This window comes from Piliocolobus tephrosceles, chromosome 3 (genome assembly GCF_002776525.5).
Source record: "Piliocolobus tephrosceles isolate RC106 chromosome 3, ASM277652v3, whole genome shotgun sequence".
NCBI classification, from domain to species: domain Eukaryota; kingdom Metazoa; phylum Chordata; class Mammalia; order Primates; family Cercopithecidae; genus Piliocolobus; species Piliocolobus tephrosceles.
The window spans coordinates 160,666,609-160,690,109 of record NC_045436.1 but is presented as its reverse complement, the minus strand read 5'-3'; the positions used below and the strand labels follow the sequence as shown (position 1 = coordinate 160,690,109).

Here is a 23,501-nt window from a genome sequence, read left to right as displayed (position 1 = left end):
GATGTTTCCAGACAGAGGAACTAGCTTGAGCCAAGGCTCTGAGGCAAAGCATGCCTGGAGTGTCTGAGGAACAGCAAGATGGCCAGTTTGGTTGGAATGGAGTGGGCAAGGATGAAGAGTCGGTTCAGAAAGATAAAGGGGGAGTGGTTACTATGGCCAGTGCTGTGGGGCCTTATGGGACACAGCAAGGCCTTGGGCTTATTCTCTGAGTGACATGGGAGCTACTGCAGGAGTTTGAACAGACAAGTGACAGGACCTATGTTTCCAGAGGATCACTCTGGTTGTGAGAACAGATGGTAAAGGGACATGGGTAGAACCAGAGGAACCAAGGGTACTGTCATAATCCAGACCGGGAGTTCAGAACTGGTTGGTTACAGAGTAGGTGGGAAACGGCTTGATTCTGGATAAATTAGTAAACAGATACAACACGATCTCTTGATGGATTTGGCGTAGGATGTGAGAGAGAAAAGTGGAGGATAACTCCAAGGTTTCTGGCCTAATCAACTGAAGAGAAGTGTGATCTGAGGTGAGGAAGGCTGTGGGTGAACAGATTTTTAGGGGAGAAGATCAAGGAATAACCTGTGGCGTGTGGAGGTTGAGTGTCCATCAGACAAGCAAAAGATGTTGACTAGGCAGTTGCATACAAGTGCGGGGTTCAGGAAAGAAGTCTGCTAAAGATATCCATTTGGGAGCCATGATCAGCCATTCTACTATAAAGTCATGTAAGAATAGGGCTATATATACTGAACATTTGCCATGCCTGTAGATCTGCCTATTATATCATACATTTTCATCAGATAATATAATCAATATGGAAGGGATTCTGATGTGAACTTCTTCTGTATATCTTTCCTGGGTTGTGATCTGAAATTTCAGGTAATTAGTCAATGCACTTTAAATACGGGTTTAAAAAAATTCTCAAAAATGCAAAACAAAAGGAAATCTATAAAAGCCAAAATAGAAAAACCCTGAAAATAAAAAATAACGGTCATCTAAAATCAACTGAATACTTTTAACTTAACTTCCACTGGGAAATGGACAAAATTCATAGATGATTCCCTTCAAAAAAAGTTCTACTGAATAAACTACACAATAATGAATACATTTAAATTTAAATATAGTACAACTTAGGACAGTATAGCTTTTGGTGGAGCATAATAGCAGTAATTAACAGTAAGTACTTTATGCATAGATACTGAGTTAATCACGTTGCCATATGTTATCTCATTTAATCTTCACTCCTATAAGGTTGTACCTATTTTATATTTGATGAGACTGAGACTCAAAGAGGCTGAATATGTGACCTCACATGGTTAATAAGTGCTAGTGCAGAGATCAAATTCCAAATCAAAGGCCACTACCTGCAAAATTCAAATAGCACAATTTAGATGTGAAATCTAAAGGAGAAAGTGATATTAATCTACTTTCAAATAAAGGACAGTATTTCTTTTAGAAAAGATTAAATGCTTCCAAGTACTTTCTACAGTCAATAGATCCTTTGCAAAATGGTTGCTGGAATATCGTCTCTCTTTTTTTTTTTTTTTTAATTTAACCCCCAGCCATGACTCATGCTTCTAATTAAGGTATGACTTTTCTTGCTGATTTCTAGACAAGCTGATACTGATGACTGAATCAAAAATGGGCAAGTAATTTAGTGTCAGTTGTTTGTACTTTCAGATTTTATCTATCGTAATGATTAGGTAAAATAATGTACTGTCAGTGACTTATTAAAAATTTATTTCATGTAACAAATTATATAATTTATGTTTATCTTTAAACAGTCTACACCGATAACATTTTTGGAAACATCTTTTCCTTTTGGTAAAACAGGTTAGCAGGCTGACATCAGCTTCATATTCTCATGGCTAAAATCCCCCACAATTATACAGTTAAGCATAGCTTTTCTTTGTATTTCTCAAGTTGACACCACTTGATAAAAAACAAAACAATATAAACATTTCTAGATTCTGCCTAAGGCCTTAGCTTTAACTGCAGAGTAGTGAGTAGGAAATTACAAACATATATTCATTAGCCTTAAACTTACCATCTTACATGTGCACATACCAAAAGGGCAAAAGGAAAAGTAAAAAGTAAGGCACAAAAGGATGCAGTGAGTGTTAGGTCTGTCTCCTAAGATTGGCCATAAGAGACATTAACCAACATAGTATGACAGACAAGGAAAAAACTAATAGAACCTTTTCTTAAAAAGCTGTTAATAGCATATTCAATTATTATCAAATTATTCAGGTTATGAGACTTCTAAAATGACCAAATTTCTGTGTATCCAAAACTGGACTTTTTTTCAGTTACACAATAAGGTTGGCCTCAAAAATGTAAAACATAACAAAATCATTTAAGGGTTTGGCAGAAGTTAGTACATCTCAGAAAGTGGGAAAAGGAAACCCAACTCTTACATGCACCAACTGCGTATGTATTCCAAAAACTTTCTCCGAGTATGACTCAGACTCACAAGAGTTTTATTGTTGTTGTTTTCAGCTGTTGGTTATTTTCCTCTGTGAAATATAACTCTCAGGATGAACTACTAATTCAACATTAAAGTAACATCAGCAGTAAACACAAATTATCTCTGTTTAAATTTTACTAAAATCTATGGAAGCCATAGATGTAGTCTAAAAACACAAGCACATTCTGTAGCCCAGTCCTCAATGACAGTTCTTATTATGAGGTGGTGAAAGACACAGAACCACAGTGAAGTGCTGATCATAATATGAGAAAAATTTAATTCATATTTAAATTTACCATTCTGTATATCAAGTGCCTACTGACTGAACAGAACTGTATTCAATAATTCATATTCTATAACTTCACTCAACGAATACAAAAAGCTAAATAGAAAGATTTACAGTTGAACACCAGGTTCCTGAGGCTGGCGTCACATACCATTCCCTGACAGAGCGAGAATTCATCAGCAGAGGACCTACGAACCAAACTGCGAGTTTGATTTAAAATTCCTTTCCCTGCCACGTATAAGTAACACATTGTGTAGTGACCAAAAGAATATTCTGTTACACAATTTTCTTTTCTAGGCAGGCTGCCACAGTCCAGTGACTTTACAAACTTAACTCCAATATTTTACCTGATAGTTTTAATAAGGGTTGTTGGGCCGCAAAGATAGAAGAGGTTATCTTCAGCAATGATTGGTAATGTATCATCCACTGCCTTTGTCACAGAACAAAGACAACAAAGGCCAATTATGAGGCTTACCAATCAGTACTAGCAAATTATAATAAACACATCCTTTTTAATACTTATGTGTGGAAATGGGAGTGAGTGAAAATGACACTAGGATGGGGACAAAGGAAAGCCTGAATAGACAGAACTCTTCAAAAACTTGTGAATTTTATGCCCTCAGAGTCAAATTTTAAGCCAGGAGGAATAGAGCTAGAATTCCAAAACCATTGAGAAAGAAAGGGTTAATAATAAAAACCACAGCTGATTTTCTGCATCAGGAATGAAATGTTGTAACATATCTATCATTCACATGTGAGTTCATGTAATTTATCTTCAATTAGAATTATTATCTATTCAGCAGCTGAAGCCCAAGAACTGCTGATACACTGCAGATGAGAAAACATTTGCTACTCTCCCAGCTCCGGCCTTTCTTAAGCTAAGTGATGATCACAACAACATAGATCACTTGTTCTATGAAACAATTTTGGCTTACATGTACAGCAAGCTGCGCTGCCAGCATTTACATTTGCGACATTTCATCCCTTTTTTTGAATCTAGAGGTTGCAACTCTTCAGCTTTACTGGTCCTGCAATTTAGTCCTAAATTCTCATTAAAAATGTACACTTTTTAATCCAGCATTTATTCCCTTAAAATGAGTTACTATAGCTATGTAAATTTTTTTAAATGTTTGAACCCCAAAGATAAAATAAATACATTTTAAAATAACCTTTATGATATTCATAGTTAAATCCTTCATCTCAAAATAGTCACTGACTTCCAAGGTGGCCAAGCCAGTGACCACAGGAGTCTACCTCACACATTAAAGGAAGTGGTGTCTGAGTTCATGTTTACAGTCCGGAACAATGTACAATGTCGCCAGAATACCAGAGGATCCCTTTCTCATACATAGGTTACAATGCCAGATCAATAAGAAAAATGCAGCGCGGAAGGCAACACAGCATGCTCTACCACAGTGTTTTTAAAAGTATGTTCAACAGGCTGTTAACAAATATTTCACTTTAAAAAATTGAGTTTCTCTTTGGATAAGGATATATTAAAACTGGTTATTTAGTGAAAGAATTCTTAGAGCCTTCTATATGCCAACAGGCAGGTTTGCAAAGGCGGCTCCCAAAATTATTTGTCTGTAAACATTTTCTCCCCATGAGCATCTTTCAGGAACAGGAGCCACAGAGCTGGTTTTGAGAAACATAGCTTTGGCATGGTGGCATGTTTAGAAGCTTCAGTAAATCTTCAGGCTATGACATATCAGTCTATTTCTTAAATTAACAACAAAATTATTGTTAAAGCCAGTAAGTCTGGAATTTCAGACTCAGAAAAATGAGCACATGGGCAAGGAGGGGGGAACACACTTGTTTATTATACTATGTGATTTTTACCTTCCTAGCAAACATATGTTCAAAAATACTCATGTTAGCTAATTTTGATGATGTCTGTGCAAAACATCTGAACAAACTAACCAATATACGCAGGCTGCTTAAAGCAAAAACAATAAGTGGAATAGTGTTTTCCCTTACCCAAAAAGAAAAATGCACCAGTGCCATATAAAACAATTTATAATGACATGTTTGGAACCTGTGACCCTGGTTATCACTTAAGATTCTCCATATAGTATAATTTGATGGCATTTATAAAACTATCTTCTTTGAAGTACTACTGAAAGTTGCTATGGTAACCTCTTTACTCAAGGAGTTTATCTACTTTAGAGGTGTATTTCTCAGTCTCAGCACTAATGACATTTTGGGCTGGATAATTCTTTGTTGTGGAGAGTTGTCCCGTGCATTGTAGGATGTTGAGCAGCACCCTGGCCTCTATCCTCTAGATATTAACAGCATCCCACCAGTTGTGACAACCAAAAATGTCTGCAGATGCTGTTTAGATAAGCGAATCAACCCCAGTTGAGAGCCATTGCTTTTGGGTCAAAATGGAAGTTTATACCGTGACTCTGCTTCCCTGGGGAATGTCCATTTTACAGGCACACTGTGACTTACACATCTCAACAAACAACTAGTAACTAGTGGCATAAGAAATCTTTCTCAATTCTGTGTGATCAGAAAAGGTAAAGAATGGTTAGGAGGAAGCACTCTACATTTCAAAGAGAATTGAAGGTAATTTTACTGTCGTTACACTAGTAAAAATTATCTGAGTCATGATGCTTAAAATTGGCAGATATTCTAACAATTAGAAAAATGCTAGTTGTATATTATAACCTGTTAAGGATCACAAGGATTGATGCAGTCTAAGAATGGGAAACTTAACAGTCATCAATGGCTAGTTCAGATCACAGTCTACTCCTTGACTGAATATTCTCCATGAAATTCTCAATTCAAAAATCTCAAGTCTTATCTTTAAACTGCCTGCTTGTACTACAGCCTTTATCATTTCTTTCAAATACACCTTTGCATGTATATTTGCAAAGATCAAGAAGAAACCCTTCGCATGTCATGAAGAAGCATCCTGGTATGTGTCAAGAAGTACATTATCTGGTTTTAAAGCCATTTCTTCAATATCCACATCTTCAGTTTTGTCATAATTGTCATCACTCTCTTTACTTTGTTCTTTTCTTACTGCCTTTAAACACTTGTCAAGTCTCTTTATGAACAGGTCTACATCCTGCATCTTCATTCCGATGGCTGATGCAGCATTTAGGTAAGCACAAGGGTAATTATTTGTATGTGACATAAAGCCTCTGAAAGTATAGCCACTCACAGTTTGCACAGACCCAAGAGGCACAACCCTGAAAGAAGAAAGATTTACCAATTTAATATGTCTGGTAATGGTAACACAGTGTCACCCATAAACAAAAGATATGCGTTACAAAGTCTTACATCCACTTATTAAGAAGTTTAAAACAGCCATAAATCATGGCCTACAAAAATAGACTGTATCAACTTTAAAATGAAATTCTATAATACACTGCTTTTTTACATAGAAAAGTCCTGCCTATCGTTTACTTATCTGATTATCGTTTACTTATCTTCTATTAAAGACCTATAAGCTCTAGGAATCTCTTTTTATTTTATTTTTGCCAGTATATTTTTCTCTTTACCTGAAGCTCTAGGAATCTTAAACACCTCTACATCTTCTTTAAAGAGGTAAAAAGAAAATGATTTGGTTTTGTGTCAAATCTGGAATATGACTTCATATATACACCCTTTACTGAAATATTGAAATTTGCAAGTCAAACCACTGTAATTGTCATGTGTTACCTTAAATAATCAACAAACTAAAAGTCTAACTATCTGATCAGTGCTATGCAATGGATAGTTTTAAAGCAAAGACACAGAAGAAGTTATGTAACTGTTTATAGGGGGGTGGTGGTCAGCAAACAGTAATATTTAGCAAAGGCATCCGCATTTTTAAAGCTTGATTTCACTGGCATGTTAGATATAAGCAGATTTCTAATACTCTAATCATTTAGCTATTTTTAAAAGAAGCCAATGAGGCTCAACTTAAACATAAAGACAAATAGTGGTAATACTAAAAGCAATGTCAAGAAATCCATTTTAGAAGTGTCAAAACTATATTGTATATAGATAAGAGTTCATCAGGGTAAAAAGTAAATTAATCTAAGATTTTACTTTTAAAAAGTTGTACTGTGATATAAAATCTCTATCCTCCGGTAGCTACAAATTCTTTAACAGAAGTATGTAAAGTATTTACAGCAAGATATTTTCAAGTCATTTTTCTCTGACCTCATCAAATCTAAAATGAAAAATGAGATTCATTTTTCAGGCCATATATACAGAAGAGGAAAAAGTACAATTTTCTGAGGCAGTTACATAGACAAGGATTGCATACTCTTTTTTTTTTTTAGTTTAGTTCTTCGAAGAAGGCTTTTCCTTAACAACACTTTCACTTCAATTTAGTGATGAAGATGGCTTATTTCTAATACCATAATGTGACTCGCCGAAGATCATCTAACAAAGGAAATAAAGACAAAAAATCTATATAGAGAGGTAACAAAACTTTGTTTCTGTACATCTATGAAAACAAACAAGATTCATGTCTTTTTGTGACTATTTCAGGCATAAGCAATCAACAGGTGGGCATACAGTAGCCTTACAGAGTCTCTACCTCATCATTCTTTACTCCATGATGAATTCGCAGGTATAGTTCAGCATATACTTGGGGGACTATTGTTGAGGAAAGGTATTTTAATTGGAGTTAACTTTGAAAAGCCAAATAAACCCACATCTATTTTAAACATACTTACCTGGCTCCAGAAACCTGTCTGGTAAAAAGCATCGAGCCGAGCTGAGTGACAGCTTCGTCATGGTGTTCATCTAGTGTTTTCAGTGTCACAGCTGAAAAAGAAAAAAGTACCCTAATAAGCCTTGGTTTACTGGCATAAAAATCATTCAAATAATAATAATAATGATGAATACACTACTTTTGATTCATTGTCAAGTGGCACAATTTCACTTTAACGTACTTAATAAATCATAGGCATTTCTTTATATATCAGACAAAAATATTTTAATGTAAATTAACATCTCAGAATATGAAACAGAATTTCCATATCATCCTTCAGGACAGTAAATTTTTCCAACTAAAGAGATGGAACAATAACATGATCAGTATGGCTATTTATTCAAATTCAACCAAGTTTTAAAAACTTGTAAAGTGAGGATGTGGGATATATTTCAGTACGTATACAAAACTAAGTAAGATCAACTTCTGCATACAGAAATGGAATTGATCATTCTGAGGCTGTGTGGGTAAACTGGATTGCATACATAGCACTACTCGTAGCTACCATTTACTAAGGACTCACCATACTAGATGCTTCACAAACAATCTCAACCAATCATTAAACAATTTTGCATGTGAGGGAAAAGGAGTTCAGAGGCTATGACATGGAAGATTCGGAATTCAAGCTACACAATATCACCTTCTATAACATCTACATAGATCATAAATTAGCAAAGGACTAATTGGGGTGGTTTTTATTATATATTGGTGTTCAAACGGTATTCCACAGAAGCCCATTCCTAAAAAAGGCTTTGGCTACAAATGATTTACTTTCCTTTCTTCAGATATATGTGAAATATGAAACATTATATTACATATATTCACAATTTAAAAGGGGGTAATTATGAAGCTTAAAAGATAATTAAGTTCATAAAAGTCAATATTCACATTGTTTTTAGTAACCCCTATATTACACGACAAAAACATAGTCCTTATATACACAAATGAAAATACCATAAATACAAATTTCTTTAACATCCACAGGCTAAAGAAAACAAGCAATAATGACATTAAAAACAACATAAGATTTAATTTCTGATATGTTAGGGTTTTGTTAACTGCAGAAAGTTTTGTTTGTTTAGTTTAAATAATAGAGACAAGGTCTCACTATGTTGCCCAGGCTGGTTTTGAGCTCCTGAGCTTAAGTGATCTCCCGCCTCAGCCTCCCAAAGTGCTAAGATTATAGGCATGGGCCACCACACCCGACCTGGAGAAAGCTTTAATTATTTATAAATAGAGTTCTGGTTAGAAACAGGACTTTAAGTATTATTTTCTGCATTTTCATTATAATACTTAATATTGACTCTGATCCTCTCAGTGTATAGGCTTTATCTTAGAAATGTATTAAAGTATTTCAAAAGCCTAACTAAACTTTTTCAATTTACAAATTAAAATACTGTGATGAATTTAGAAATATCATTATAACTAGAAAGAGTTTTCTCTCTTTCTAGAAGTATCAGCTTCCTCCTAGAGATAGATCATAAGTATTTGTTTTTCTTTAGGAAAAAAGAAATTACCTAAAGATATGGGATTGTGAGGTGTATGCAACAGTCTTTCATTGTAGGCTTCTGACAACTTCTTTATTTGGTTGGACAAATATGAAAACATTTCCTGCAACAATAAAATGTCACATTTAAAACAAATCAAATATCTACTGCCAGATTTAATAAGACAAAAATCTCATTAGTATGAAGTCTACACTGTAAATGAACTCATCCATGTGCCTTAACACCAATTCTCTCCTTTGCCACAATACAGTGAAATTCAAAGCTGCCACAACTATCAGAAGCCACAGGATTTTAGTAAAGGCAAAGAACCAGCACATTTTCTCTCTTCACTAGTACGTATCTATCACAAATCCATCTTCTTCTCAGAACTTCCAGATCTACCACTCTGGAACTCGTAGCTATCAACCTCTTCCCTGGACACAGCAATAGATCCTAAATAATTTTTCTGCCTGTTCTCCACCCTTCTATAATCTGTTCTATACTCAGAGACTACAGAGGTCTTTCAAAAGCATACCAGTTCATGCCTCTCCCCTGATGACTTCCTCCAGTAACCACACGCTTCATTTCTAAGGCCCCACATAATGTGACCCAGCCAATATACTCAACCTAGTGACTATCATTTCCCCTAGTCACTACACACCGGTCACATTAGCCTCCTTTCCAATCATTCTAGTGTTCAAACCTTTGTGCTTGCTTTCCCTGAATTTCCTAGATCATTCCCCAAGTGGTCCCTCTTGTCAAATGCTAAAGACACCCTCCTTTGTTAATTTCCCTATTAAAGCAGCTTTCCAACTCTGCCAGTCTCCTTCCCAATCCCAATCTCCTTCCACATATTACCCATTTTGGTTCCTTCACTATACTTGCCACAATCTGAAATTATCTCATGTATTTGCTTAAATGAGTATTGCCTATTACTATGTATTACAGAGGAAAAACTCCTTGACCACAAGGACTTTGTCTTCTTCACCACCGTTGCCCCAACACCAAGAAAAATGTGCCAGACTTTAGTATACAAGTTATTTAGGAAAAGGTAGTTTATAAATGTATTTCCTTTAAATCACACAACATTAAAGTGAACAATTCCCTTACTTCAAATAAAAGAATACAGCAACTCCCATAGTCCAAGCTTGAGCCCAGGAGGTCGACACCAGCCTGGGTAACAAAACAAAAACAAAAACAAAAAAAAAGGCAACTAAAACTAAAAATTGTCCCACTCTGAAAAATAAAATATATTCAATAGTAGAAAATATAATAAAAATATATTTCACAAGTATCAAATGTCACATGTATATAAGTGGCAGTTTAACAGTTACAAGTAAATATTAAGTTGGCAACTATTTGACCTAAAATTTTACTTTCTTCTCCTCACAAGACCTTTAAAAAGTGTTGAAATCAGTATCTCCCCAACTACATCTGCAGCTAAACAAACCCATTTGCACTGAGCTCCTGTAATCACAGACAAAACATATAAACTCTAAGGATACACCAAACAGGCAGGGGCTAACAGAGTACCCAAGCAGAGACAGCAAGAAATGACACTTCTCCAACCTCAAAGGCCAAGATACTCTGATCCCACACTGAGTCCCAGAGGAATTTTTTCATGTCTGAAGCACACAGATGATTAACTCCATCTTTTGTTAGGCAAAGATTAAGAGGAAAACTCCTACCAGGTTTATGAATTATTAATGAGACTACTTAAGACCACAGTTTCACTTCTGTCAATCCAGTACATATATTTTATATTCTCACCTAAAATTTTTGAATAATCATTTTTAAATTTTAGGATACTTTGTAAGATTAATTCTCAGAATGTTGGAATTACAAAAATCTTAGATCACTAAAATAAATTCATTCCTTTTATATTCAAAAAGTTAACATCTACAGTGGCCATACTTAATGAAGCTATTAATAAATGTTACTGTTACATGAGATAAGCCTTTCTCTTTTGTTAGTTAAAGTATAGAGAGATATTTAAGGAGACAAATGGCATTATCATTTCCAGAAACAAACAAAAAAGCATCTTTCCTTAGACATAAAAAAATACCTTGGGCTGAGTGTGGTGGCTCACGCCTGTAATCCCAGCATTTTTGGGAGGCTGAGGCCGGTGGATCACTTGAGGTCAGGAGTTCGAGACCAGCCTGGCCAACATGGTGAAACGCCTTATCTACTGAAAATACAAAATTAGCCAGGCATAGTGGTGTCAGCCTGTAAACCTAGCTACTCAGGAGGCTGAGGCATGAGATTCACTTGAGCCCGGGAGGCAGAGGTTGCAGTGAGCCAAGACTGCGCCAGCTTCACCATGTTGGTCAGGCTGGTCTCGAACTCCTGACCTCAGGTGATCCACCTGCCTTAGCCTCCCAAAGTGCTGGGATTACATCCGGCCCTGGTCCCTCCTTCTTAACCCAATATTCCCATACTGGGAATACTGTGAAACAATAAGATAATCAAATGGAACAAATCAACAGTTTTTCCAGCAATTAGAACAATTCATAATTTTTTAGTAACACACCAGGGTTAATAAAGAGGAGAATTCCTGGGTTTCATCCATACATTTTCGTCTCCTATAAAGTAATTAGGTTACTAATTTAAATGTTATTTTTTTAAAGCAGTCACATATTTTCATTTAGATATTAAATGCTGATTTTTCTTCACTTACATTATTCACCAAAGTCTTAAATGGCCTCCGTCTTTCCAATTTACTCTGAAATTCATCAAACTCCCATAGGCACAAACAAATCTCATAGGCAGGAAATGCCTTTTACAGAGCCCTACCCCCTACAAACCACCTAACAACAACATAACCCACATCCATCCTTCATTTATCCTCAAGCATATATTCATGAAGCAAAATTTTCTCCAGTTTACATATTTCAGTGGTGAAGACAATTTAAAATATTATTCTATCTACTTTGGCAGTCACATTAAATACCAATGTGGTCACATCTGTGAATAAGCTGAACCTGATGAGTACTTAATTTGTACTCAGGTTAGCTATTTCTGAAAAAAGAGAAAATGTTTCCTAAGCAACACCCCTAGAGGGGTTGCTTTTAAACTTACTGATGCATACATGGCTATTAAAAAGTGAATTTGCCCAATGTTCAACTTCTAGTACTTTAACAAATTAGTTTTTACCAGTTCTATCAATCACTTGCTAATGCCACTAGAATTCCATTTGAACCGTAGGTAATATTAGGATACTATTTTTAGACTACGAAGATAACACTAAAGTAATTAAATCTTATATCACTAGTATGGGAGTAATTAGATATAAAAAAATTTGAAGCAAGTTCACATCCATCAACAAATATTTATAATATGTTTACTCTGTGTAAAGGGTTATAAGTAAACCAATAAGCAAATATGTTTTAAATATCTTAAAGCACAATATGCTAAATTCTATAATATTCCACATGTTAAGCTCCTAAATGCTCTCCTATTAATATTACTACATTTTAAAAATATCATTTAGGAGACTATACCACTATTCTACACTTATACTTAGCTAAGCAGTTTTTTACCTGATATATTAAAGCTACTACAGAACCTGTACTATTTTTTGCTACACTTAAATCTATAACTGACATTTATTATAAAATACTTCTGTAAAGAAAGAAATTTATAAGCAACCCAAGCAAATGTATATAGAAAGATCTTACTTAAAAGAAATGAAATATTATTGATTTTCCATGTTCTCTGTACTGTATTTAACCTAATTTTAAGAGACTTTTCACTAGAGATAAACTGAACTATATACCTGAATGCTAATGTCAGCTATATTTCTAGAATAAAAATACAAAACTTTACACCATAGATCAAGATGTTAATGGAAGAGAAGCTGAATGATATTAAGCGTTATCTTTCATATGGCCTTTTGCAAATTGATTTGCAGTCATGAAATCCGACATTTAGCCTGTCTCTCCCAGAATCCAAAGATGTGCATAATTCACTAAACTTTAAGTGAAATGGTCTTATGTAATCATGTCTTTGGAAACATACTGTTTCAAGTTAAAGGATAAAATAAAGATGGAACCTCACGTTATTACAATATGTTTCACAAGGCAGGTAACAAACCAAAAGAAACATACCCACTAGTCTACTATTTCAAAGATACCATGAATGGATGGATGGATGGATGACTGACAGTAGGTAAATACTGAAGCAGACAGATGTCCATATTGGAGGAAAACAGTACTAAATATGACATGCTGCTGTCTATGACTGTGGTCAGCTAAAATGATCCAGGCACACTTGGCAAATCTTGTTTCAGAGGCTACATCCATTTGCATTCAAATTGTTAAGGCCCCATATGTAGGCCTGAAATCAGATGCTTCTGCAGAGATTGAACCACTCCACTTTCAGGGCTGCAGATCTAGTAGTGTTTCCAAACTTAGCTCTGCTATAAGGACACTGAAGTGTATAATGTTCTTTTAAAACTTAGTTTGTCCCCCAGTTTTTAGCTCACAAATTCTAGCCACCGAGCAGCCATAGTGCTGTTATTCTTCTTCCACTTATCCAATTTAGCAGATATTTGCAATAATAAATGATTACCTGCCTTCCCTGTTCAGCAAAGCACTCTTCTAAAAGGAAAGCTAAATGGAATAATGATCTTCTCTAGAAGCAAAACAGAAGTGAGGATAAATTTCTAAGACCATAGACTTTCTTTCTGCATAGACAAACTAAAAGATACAGCCCTACGTTTTAACCCCTTTTTTAAAAAGGGGTTAAATTCATGGTTATTTCTCCCCTCAGTGAAGCAAATGTGTTGATCAGGAAGGGGATAAGGGCAAAGAGGCTCAATTCACACACAGAGCTCCACTCTCTGATCCTTTCACCCTTCAAAAAAGAAAACTTAAGAAGGAATGGCTTCAAGCTGAGTTCTTGTCTGCCACTACTGTGAAAAAGATAAAGCCTTTTCTGAAGAGATAAAGCTAGATGAAATAACCTCTAAAAATATCATTGTGGTGAATAAGGGCATAGAATGAAAAAAATCCTAAGTTTTCTACTAACATTCCTTTTTTTAGTACACAATAACACCAATAATATAAAAAGGAGCTCTCAGTGATGGTATATAAATAGCTCTGGCTGGAGCAAAATAGCTTTGCCTCAGCTTCTCCAGAGTTGAACCAATAAATTATCATGATTAAATTTTCACAGTTCAAAACCAAGTCCATTTAAACAAAAGAGGCCCTTATTTCTGCAACAAATCCAATAAAAAAACAATATTTATGCTACATATATGCAATTATGGTTTATGGAGGACATCCACATTTTTCAACAGAAGAACCTGCCTACTGAATGAAGTTATTAAAAAAGCAAACTTTAACTTACAATGACAGAGTTCTCAAATAGGCATCTTAATACTTTGAAAATTACTCCTAGAGATATTCTCTCTTATAAATTATATACACAGAATTTTAAATAAAACCAATTAGTACATTAGAGAGCCTTTGGGATTTTACATACCTCCACTAGATAGAGTGGGAGGGTCACAAGATCACCATCTTTATGGCTCAAATGCCTGGCACAGAGCAAGTGATCACTCCCTCAACAATGGATGAGTGACTGGAAGTAGCGAGAAGACAGTAGTAGGACGGAAAGCGCAGAGACTTTAGCATCACACAGACCTAGGTTTCAATGGCAATTCTGGTACTTACATGTGGTACTTGGGCGAGTACTTAACTCCTCTGGGCCTCAATAATTTTATCTGCAAAATGGGGATAATTCCTACCTCATACACTTGCTCTGGGTATTACAGGAAATAATAAATACAATGAATCAAGCACAGTTCCTGGCATACAGCAGAGACATTTATAAAAATGTTAGCTCCCCACCCACCTATTTTTCCCCTAGCCTAAAAGAGTTTTCAGGATAAAAAAAAAACTAAAGTTAGCTAGCAGGACTCCTACAGACACATGATAATACACTGTAGCTGTAATCCTGTTCTTGTCCTGTTCCTGTTTATTCTACTCTACTCTATATATCTAGATAAAAGGAAAAGAACAAAGTTCTGAATGTTACATAAAGAGAGTTACCTCCTGACATCTGAGATGAAGGAATCCAATTCATGAATACTATTCCAACATAAAATTTCTCCCATAAAGTGTTTACCCAGTGATAATAAAGAACAAAATCCCAATGAAACTGAGCTGCCTGCTGGATTCATTCACTAGCTGAGCTACAATTCCTGCAGGTCATCCTCAAAGGAGGTGGATTTTCACTCACGCTAAGCAAAATGTACACATGCATGGGCCTTTGGAATCAATCATATACAAGTTGTCAAAACTCTTAAAGTCAAAAACCTAAATGTCACAAGACAGAACAATAAAGACATAACAGAAATTCCAAAAAGATGACAAAATCTCTAAAATCAACAATTCCAAAATCTTAAGGTTAGAAAAGTGCTTCTTCTGCTAAGCAGGAAGTACAATGCCTGTTACATACAACAGGTAATCACCACTCCTTTTCACAAGTTTTCGACTATATCCATATAGTTGAATATTTAGATAAATGTTTCTGTAAGAACATAGAAATAGGCCGGGCGTGGTGGCTCACGCCTGTAATCCCAGCACTTTGGGAGGCCGAGACGGGCGGATCACGAGGTCAGGAGATCGAGACCATCCTGGCTAACACGGTGAAACCCCGTCTCTACTAAAAATACAAAAAAACTAGCCGGGCGAGGTGGCGGGCGCCTGTAGTCCCAGCTACTCGGGAGGCTGAGGCAGGAGAATGGCGAGAACCCGGGAGGCGGAGCTTGCAGTGAGCTGAGTTCCGGCCACTGCACTCCAGTCTGGGCGACAGAGCAAGACTCCGCCTCAAAAAAAAAAAAAAAAGAACATAGAAATATACAGTAGATTATTCCCTTAAAAAAAAAAAAAAAAAGGCTGGGTGCAGTAGCTTACGCCTGTATCCCAGCACTCTGGGAGGCTGAGGCAAGAGGATTGCTTGAGCTCAGGAGTTCGAGACTAAACTGGGCAACATGGCAAAATCCTGTCTCTACAAAAAGTAAAAACAAACAAAAAACATTTAGATGGGCAAGGTGGTGTGCACCTGTGGAAACCAGTTACTCAGGAGGCTGAGGTGGGAGGATCATCTGAACCCAGGTGACACAAGGTTGCAGTGAGCCATGATCATACCAATACACTCCAGCCTGGGTGACAGAATGAGACCCCATCTCAAAAAAAAAAAAAAAAGAACATACAATTCACAATGGAAATTGATATCAAAATATTACTTGCAACTGGACAGAGGTACATACCTATAGTCTTAGCTACTTGGGAGGCTGAGGTGGGAGGACTGCTTGAGCTCAGGAGTTCAAGTCTAGCCTGGGCAGCATAGGAAGACCCCATATCTTTAAAAATGTGTGTGTGTGTGTGTGTGTGTGTGCATGTGCGTGTAAAATTAATTTTCCAGAAAGATACTTATTCTATATAAAATATGAGATTACACAACATTTGATCCAAGTGTTCTTAAATACCCTGTGTTCATACATTCAACAAACATATGATGAGCATCTACTATATATCGAGTAAGGGATGCTAAGAATAGAGGGATGGATGGCAAATTCTAAGGGGAGCATTAGTCTACCAAAGTACTCATAATTAAGGACCAAGTTTCATTTCAGACACATAATAGTAATTTTTTAGAAGAATACACTCAAACTCTTAGTTTAATTTGCTAATTAAATAAGTTTAACTACAAAATTACTCAAGACATATTAGTTTATTGTAGTAAATATTACATATTATTATTTACGGTTTCAAATTCAAGAACAAAAGAAATACTAAATAACATGCTTATTTGGAATTATAATGACAGCATATAGAAATCTTGAAAGTTTCAACCTTATACAAATACAAAAAAACTGAAATCATAACAGTCTCTCAGACCACAGCACAACTAAATTATAACTCAATGTTAAGAAACTCACTCAAAACCACGCAACTGAAACTGAACAACCTGCCTTGAATGACTCCTGGGTAAATAACGAAATTAAGGCAGAAATAAAGAAGTTCTTTGAAACTAATGAGAACAAAGAGGTAACATACTGGAATCTCTGGGATACAGCTAAAGCAGTGTTAAGAGGGAAATTTATAGCACTAAATGCTCACATCAAAAAGCCAGAAAGACCCCAAACTGACATTCTAACATCAACTAAAAGAAGTAGAGAACCAAGAGGAAACAAATCCCAAAGCTAGCAGAAGACAAGAAACAACCAAGATCACAGTGGAACTGAAGGAGACAGACACGAAAAACCATTTAAAAAAAAAAAAATTCAACAAATCTAGGAGCTGGTTTTTAAAAAAAATAATAATAAAAAAATAGGTAGATTGTTAGCTAGACTAATAAGAAAAGAGAGAAGAATCAAATAGACACCATAAAAAATTATAAATGGGGTATCACCACTGACCCACAGAAATACAAACAACCATCAGAGAACACCGCTATGAAAATAAACTAGAAAATGAAGAAGAAATGGATAAATTCCTGCATATATACATCCTCCCAAGACTGACCAGGAAGAAGCTAAGTCCCTGAATAGACCAACAAGTTCTGAAATTGAGGCGGTAATTAATAGCCTACCAACCAAAAAAAGCCCAGGGCCAGATGGATTTACAGCTGAATTCCACCAGAGGTACAAAGAGAAGCTGGTACCATTTCTTCTGAAACTATTCCAAACAATTGAAAAGGAGGGACTCCTTCTTAACTCATTTTATGAGGCCAGCATCATCCTGGTATCAAAACCTGGCAGAAATTAAAAAAAAAAAAAAAAAAAAAAAAAAAAAAAAACTTCAGGCCAGTATCCCTGATGAACATCAATGCAAAAATCCTCAATAAATTCCTGGCAAACCGGGAGCACATCCAGCAGCATATCAAAAAGCTTATCCACCACAACTCAGTAGGCTTCATCCCCAGGATGCAAGGCTGGTTCAACATATGCAAATCAATAAATGTAATTCATCCAATAAACAGAACTAAAGACAAAAACCACATGATTATCTCAATAGATGCAGAAAATACCTTTGATAAAATTCAATATCCCTTCATGTTAAAAACCCCCAATAAATTAGGTATTGAAGGAACATATCTCAAAATAATAACAACCATTTATGACAAACCCACAGCCAATATCATACTGAACGGGCAAAAGCTGCAAGCATTCCCCTTGAAAATCAGCTCAAGACAAGGATGCCCTCTCACCACTCCTATTCAACATAGCATTGGAATTTCTGGTCAGGGCAATCAGGCAAGAGAAAGAAATAAAGGGTATTCAAATAGGAAGAGAGGAAGTCAACCTGTCTCTGTTGGCAGATGACATGATACTATATCTAGAAAACCCCATGGTCTCGGCCCAAAAGTTTCGTAAGCTGATAAGCAACTTCAGCAAAGTCTCAGGATACAAAATCAATGTGCAAAAATCACAAGCATTTCTATACAACAAACAAAGAGAGAGCCAAATCATGAATGAACTCCCATTCACAATTACTGCAAAGAAATTAAAATACCTAGGAATACAGCTAACTAGGCAAGTGAAGGAACTCTTCAAGGGAAACTACAAACCACTGCTCAAGGAAATTAGAGAGGACACAAACAAATGTAAAAACATTCCATACTATGGATAGGAAGAACCATTATCATGAAAATGGCCACACTGTCCAAAGTATTTATAGAGTCAATGTTATTTCCATCAAACTACCACTGACATTCTTCACAGAATTAGAAAAAAATTATTTAAAAATTCATATGGAACCAAAAGAGTCCAAATAGCCAAGACAATCCTAAGCAAAAATAACAAAGCTGGATATATCATGCTACCCAACTTCAAACTATACTACAAGGCTACAGTAACCAAAACAGCATGGTACTGGTACAAAAACAGACACATAGGCCAATGAAACAGAATAGATAACTCAGAAATAAGATCACGCATCTAAAACCATCTGATCTTTGGCAAACCTGACAAAAACAAGCAATGGGGAAAGGATTCCCTATTTAATAAACGGTGCTGGGAAAACTGGCTGGTCATATGCAGAAACTTGAAACTGAAACCCTTCCTTTCACTTTATACAAAAATTAACTCAAGATGGATTAAAGACTTAAATGTAAACCCCCAAATTATAAAAACCGTAGAAGAAAATCTAGACAATACCATATAGGACATTGGCACAGGCAAAAATTTCAAGACGAAAATATCAAAAGCAATTGCAACAAAAGCAAACATTGACAAATGTGATTTAATTAAACTAAAGAGCTACTGCACAGCAAAAGAAACTATCATCAGAGTGAACTGACAACCCACAGAATGGGAAAAAAGTTTTGCAACTTATCCATCTGACAAAGGTCTAATATCCAGAGTTTACAATGAACTTAAACAAATTTACAAGAAAAAAAATCGAACGACCCCATTAAAAACTGGGCAAAGGACGTGAACAGACACTCCTCAAAAGAAGACATCCATACAACCAACAAACATATGAAAAAAAGCTCAACATCACTGATCATGAGAGAAATGCAAATCAAAACCACAATGAGATACCATCTCATGCCAATCAGAATGGTGATTATTAAAAAGTCAAGAAACAACAGATGCTGGCAAGGTTGCAGAGAAATAGGAACACTTTTACACTGTTGGTGGAAATGTAAATTAGTTCAACCATTGTGGAAAACAGCGTTGGGATTCCTCAAAGATCTAGAACCAGAAATGCCATTCAATCCAGCAATCCCATTACTGGATATATATCCAAAAGAATATAAATTATTCTATTATAAAGATACATGCACACATATGTTCAATGTAGCACTATTCACAATCGCAAAGACATGGAATCAACCCAAATGCTCATCAATGATAGACTGGATAAAGAAAATGTGGCATATCTACACCACGGAATACTATGCAGCCTTAAAAAGAGATGACATCATGTCCTTTGCAGGGACATGGATGCAGCTGGACGACTATCCTTAGAAAACTAAAGCAGGAACAGAAAACCAAATTCTGCATGGTCTCACCCTAAGTGGGAGCTGAACAATGAGAACACACGAACACTGGGAGTGGAACACTACACACTGGGGCCCGTCAGACGGGTGCAGGGAGAGGGAGAGCATTAGAAAAAATAGCTAATGCGTGCTGGGCTTAATACTTACGTGATGGGTTGACAGGTGCGGCAAACCACCATGGCACACGTTTACCTATGTAACAAACCTGCACGTCCTGTACATGTACCCCAGAACCTAAAATAAATTTTTTTTTAAATCTTAAAAGTTACTATCTATATAATAGAGTATACTTTTAAAACGACTTATAAGTTTGTATAATGGCCTTATTGTTAGAGTTATAATATATTCCATTTATTTGGTTTAAAAATAAACTTAGGCCTGTAATCCCAACACTTTGGGAGGCCAAGGCAGGAGAATGGCTTCAGTCCAGGAGTTCGAGACCAACCTAGGCAACATGGCAAGACCCTATCTCTACTTAAAAATAAAATAAATAAATAAATAAATGTATAATTTTAGACAAATCTGAGGAGTGTTCAACATAAAACAAAAAGCAGCTAAGAAAAAAGAAACAAAAATCTAAGTAAAAAAGACTACAAAAGATCAGAAATAAATACAGATAACTAATGTTCTATTTCCAAGTTTTGATATTTGGGATATTTATGCATTCCATCTCAAATGCCATAAAATATTATCCACCTATGTGTGTTAAAATGCTATGACACTGTATGTTTCCTCTCCAAGTTTCTGTTATATATACAAGTGACCTACGTGCCCCAAAACAAAGGGTATCAAACATGAATCTGCACCAAAATTCATTAGGAAAATTTTGTTAAAAATACAGTTGTCTAAGCCCTCCTTCTGACCTAATGAATCTGAATCTATCCTAAAGGAAAGCTAATTTTATAAAGTGACTCAAAACATAAACTCTCAAATAACTGCACAGTACTTGGCTTTCTAGACTCAGTTTAAAACACCCTTTCATAGTTCTATAGTTGTACTAGCCATCAGTACTACCTTAGGACCGCACCACGAATGTCAATGAATAAATGCACTGTCTTTTCTCCAGGGAGATTTTACCTGATCCTTCCAGAGCTGGAGTAGGTGTCCCAGCTGGGTTTGGTAACAGATGCTCTCACACACTCTGCTTTCCTGTCATAATTCTCATCAGATTTGTAACTATGTAATATCTAGACTTCCTCCCAAAACTATAATTTCCATGGAGGTAAAGACTAAGTCAATCTTGTTTGTGGATTTAGCTTTAGGGCCGACACATAAATCATTGTTTGAATGAATAAACGAACAAGCAGGGGCCAATACTGTTTTTAAAAAAGGAATCAGATTATAAAGGATCAGATTATGGTAGGCTAAGGAGTTTGAACTTTGCCTTGTAGGCAACCAGAACCAAAGCAAAAGAACTTGAAAAGTTGTGTCTTTTTTTTTTTTTGAGAGAGAGTCTCCCTCTGTTGTCAGGCTGGAGTGCAGTGGCACCATCTCGGCTCAGTGCAACCTCCGCCTCCCAGGTTCAAGTGATTCTCATGCCTCAGCCTTCTGAGTAGCTGGGACTACAGATGTATGCCACCACACCCAGCTAATTTTTGTATTTTTAGTAAAGACAGGGTTTCACCATGTTGGCCAGGATGGTCTTGATCTTTTGACCTTGTGATCTGCCCACCTCGGCCTCCGAAAGTTGTGTCTTTAGAATATTAACTTGGCACTGTTCTACAATGTGACAAATTAGAGTAGACCAAGGTGGGGGAACAGGTGAAGTGTGAGTAAATTATTATAACCATCAAGTGTGATGTGTTAAGGACTTAAATTAGGGAAGGGTAGCAGTGGAAATGGAAAGAAATGAATGTTGGAAACACTGTGAAGGACTTAATGATATAAGGGCTTAAGGTATAAAAGGAATCAAAAGTATCAGCATTAGAAAGTTTACAACAGAGAATGGAATTTACTGCTTCATCTCACAGCCCAGTCCACAAGCAGGCATGGCTGGATAGAGTCTCAAATGACTTAATTCTGTTTTCCTTCTTATAGTCCCTAGTGTTGAGAAGTCTCTCTTGGCATGGCTAGAAATATGGCAGCTGACAATTGTAAGATTATATCCTTACAGCTTACTATCTGCAAAGCAAGAGGTCCTGTCTCGAAAGGATCAATCAAATCTACTGGAAGGATACTATCTCCACATGCCTGTGAACCAGGCTAGCCAGATCATCTGCCCAACCTATGAAAGAGGAGGCAGGGACACTGTAATTGACAGACTCAACAGGACCACCTGGAGTCAGGGAGGAGCAGTTCTCCAATGACAGCGATTCTGCACAAGCAAACAACATATTATCCTCTCTAAAATATAACTGAGCTTTTTTGGCCAGAGTAGCTAGATTTATTCACTGTTTTTGTCTCCTTTAGATATCAGTAGACCCATATCTTGAGATTTACAGACATATAAACAGCACCATAGCCACCAGGCTAGATTATCATCTATATTTAAAATGGCAAGTAGAATTTAGAAGTTAAGACAGAGAACAGGAGACCCAATTGCCTAGATTTCAGTCCATATTCCACAATTCACCTCATACAAATTTCGATTTCCTACGAAAATGAGGATAACAATATCTCGTAAGAATATTTTGAGGATTAAATGTATACATAAAAATGTACTTAGAAGAGTGCCTTCCACATAGTAAGTGCTCAGTATTACGTGTAATTATTTCATATGTATATAAATGTATAAGGACGTATATGGTATTTGTATAAACACAAACCTCACATGGAAAGAGTATGTTAAGAATGAATTTTACATGAAACCTTTCTAACCAATGGTCAAATCTTAATGCTTACCCTACTTGACCTATCAGTGCCATTAGCTATGCTAATCGCTCCCTCCTCCTCAATACAGTTTGAAAATATTTGAAAAAAAAAAAATGACATCTGTGCTGAATATGCAGTTTTTCTCTTGTCATTATTTCCCAAACAATACAGTATAAAAACTACTTATATAACATTTACATTGTATTCAGTATTACAAGCAATCTAGAGTTGATTTAAGGAATACAGGAGGATGTGCATAATTTATATGAAAATACTATGTCATTTTATATATGGGACTTGAGCATCTACAGATTTTGGTATCTGAGTGATACCAAGGGGTAACTTAGGACACCATTCTTGGTCTTCCTCCTAACTGAATGTTTCTTCTAAGTCTCCTTTGCTGGCTGCTTTTCTCAGACCTCTTAATGCTGGAGTGCCCAGAGCTCAGTCCTTATACCTCTTTTCTGTTTAGACTTACTCTATTGCAATCTCATCTAGTCTCCTGCCCAATTAACTCCCAGATTTTTATTTCCAGCCCAGTTCTCTCTCAATCCTAGACTTGTATATCCTACTCTCTACTTTGCAACTCTATCTTAAGGTCAATTCAAATTCAATTTTGTCCAAAACTGAACTCCTAGTCTTCCCCCAAAACCTATAGCTTCCCCATCATAGCTAATGGCTGTTCCATTCTTCCAATTGCTCAGGTCAAAAATCTCAGAGTTA

The 23,501-nt window shown here is 36.1% G+C and overlaps 1 protein-coding gene across 8 annotated transcripts in view; it reads right to left on the bottom strand.

The window, feature by feature from the left end:
* SEPSECS (Sep (O-phosphoserine) tRNA:Sec (selenocysteine) tRNA synthase) overlaps window positions 1-23,501 on the bottom strand; it is a 53,203-nt gene that overhangs the window by 10,605 nt on the left and 19,097 nt on the right. For 5 of the 8 annotated variants that reach the window (XR_002733843.3, XR_002733844.3, XR_002733845.3 and 2 more), the window contains exons 9-10: window positions 8,982-9,075; window positions 7,427-7,517 (exon numbers count right to left, since the gene is read on the bottom strand). Coding sequence is in view for 5 of the 8 variants with exons in the window: in XM_023223034.2 (XP_023078802.1) it covers window positions 7,427-7,517; window positions 8,982-9,075 (185 nt within the window). In the remaining 3 variants the exon portion in view is untranslated. Of the gene's footprint in view, window positions 1-1,505; window positions 5,948-5,971; window positions 7,131-7,426; window positions 7,518-8,981; window positions 9,076-23,501 lie in introns of those variants that run through there. The other 3 variants (XM_023223033.1, XM_023223036.1, XM_023223037.2) reach the window with 3 other exon arrangements.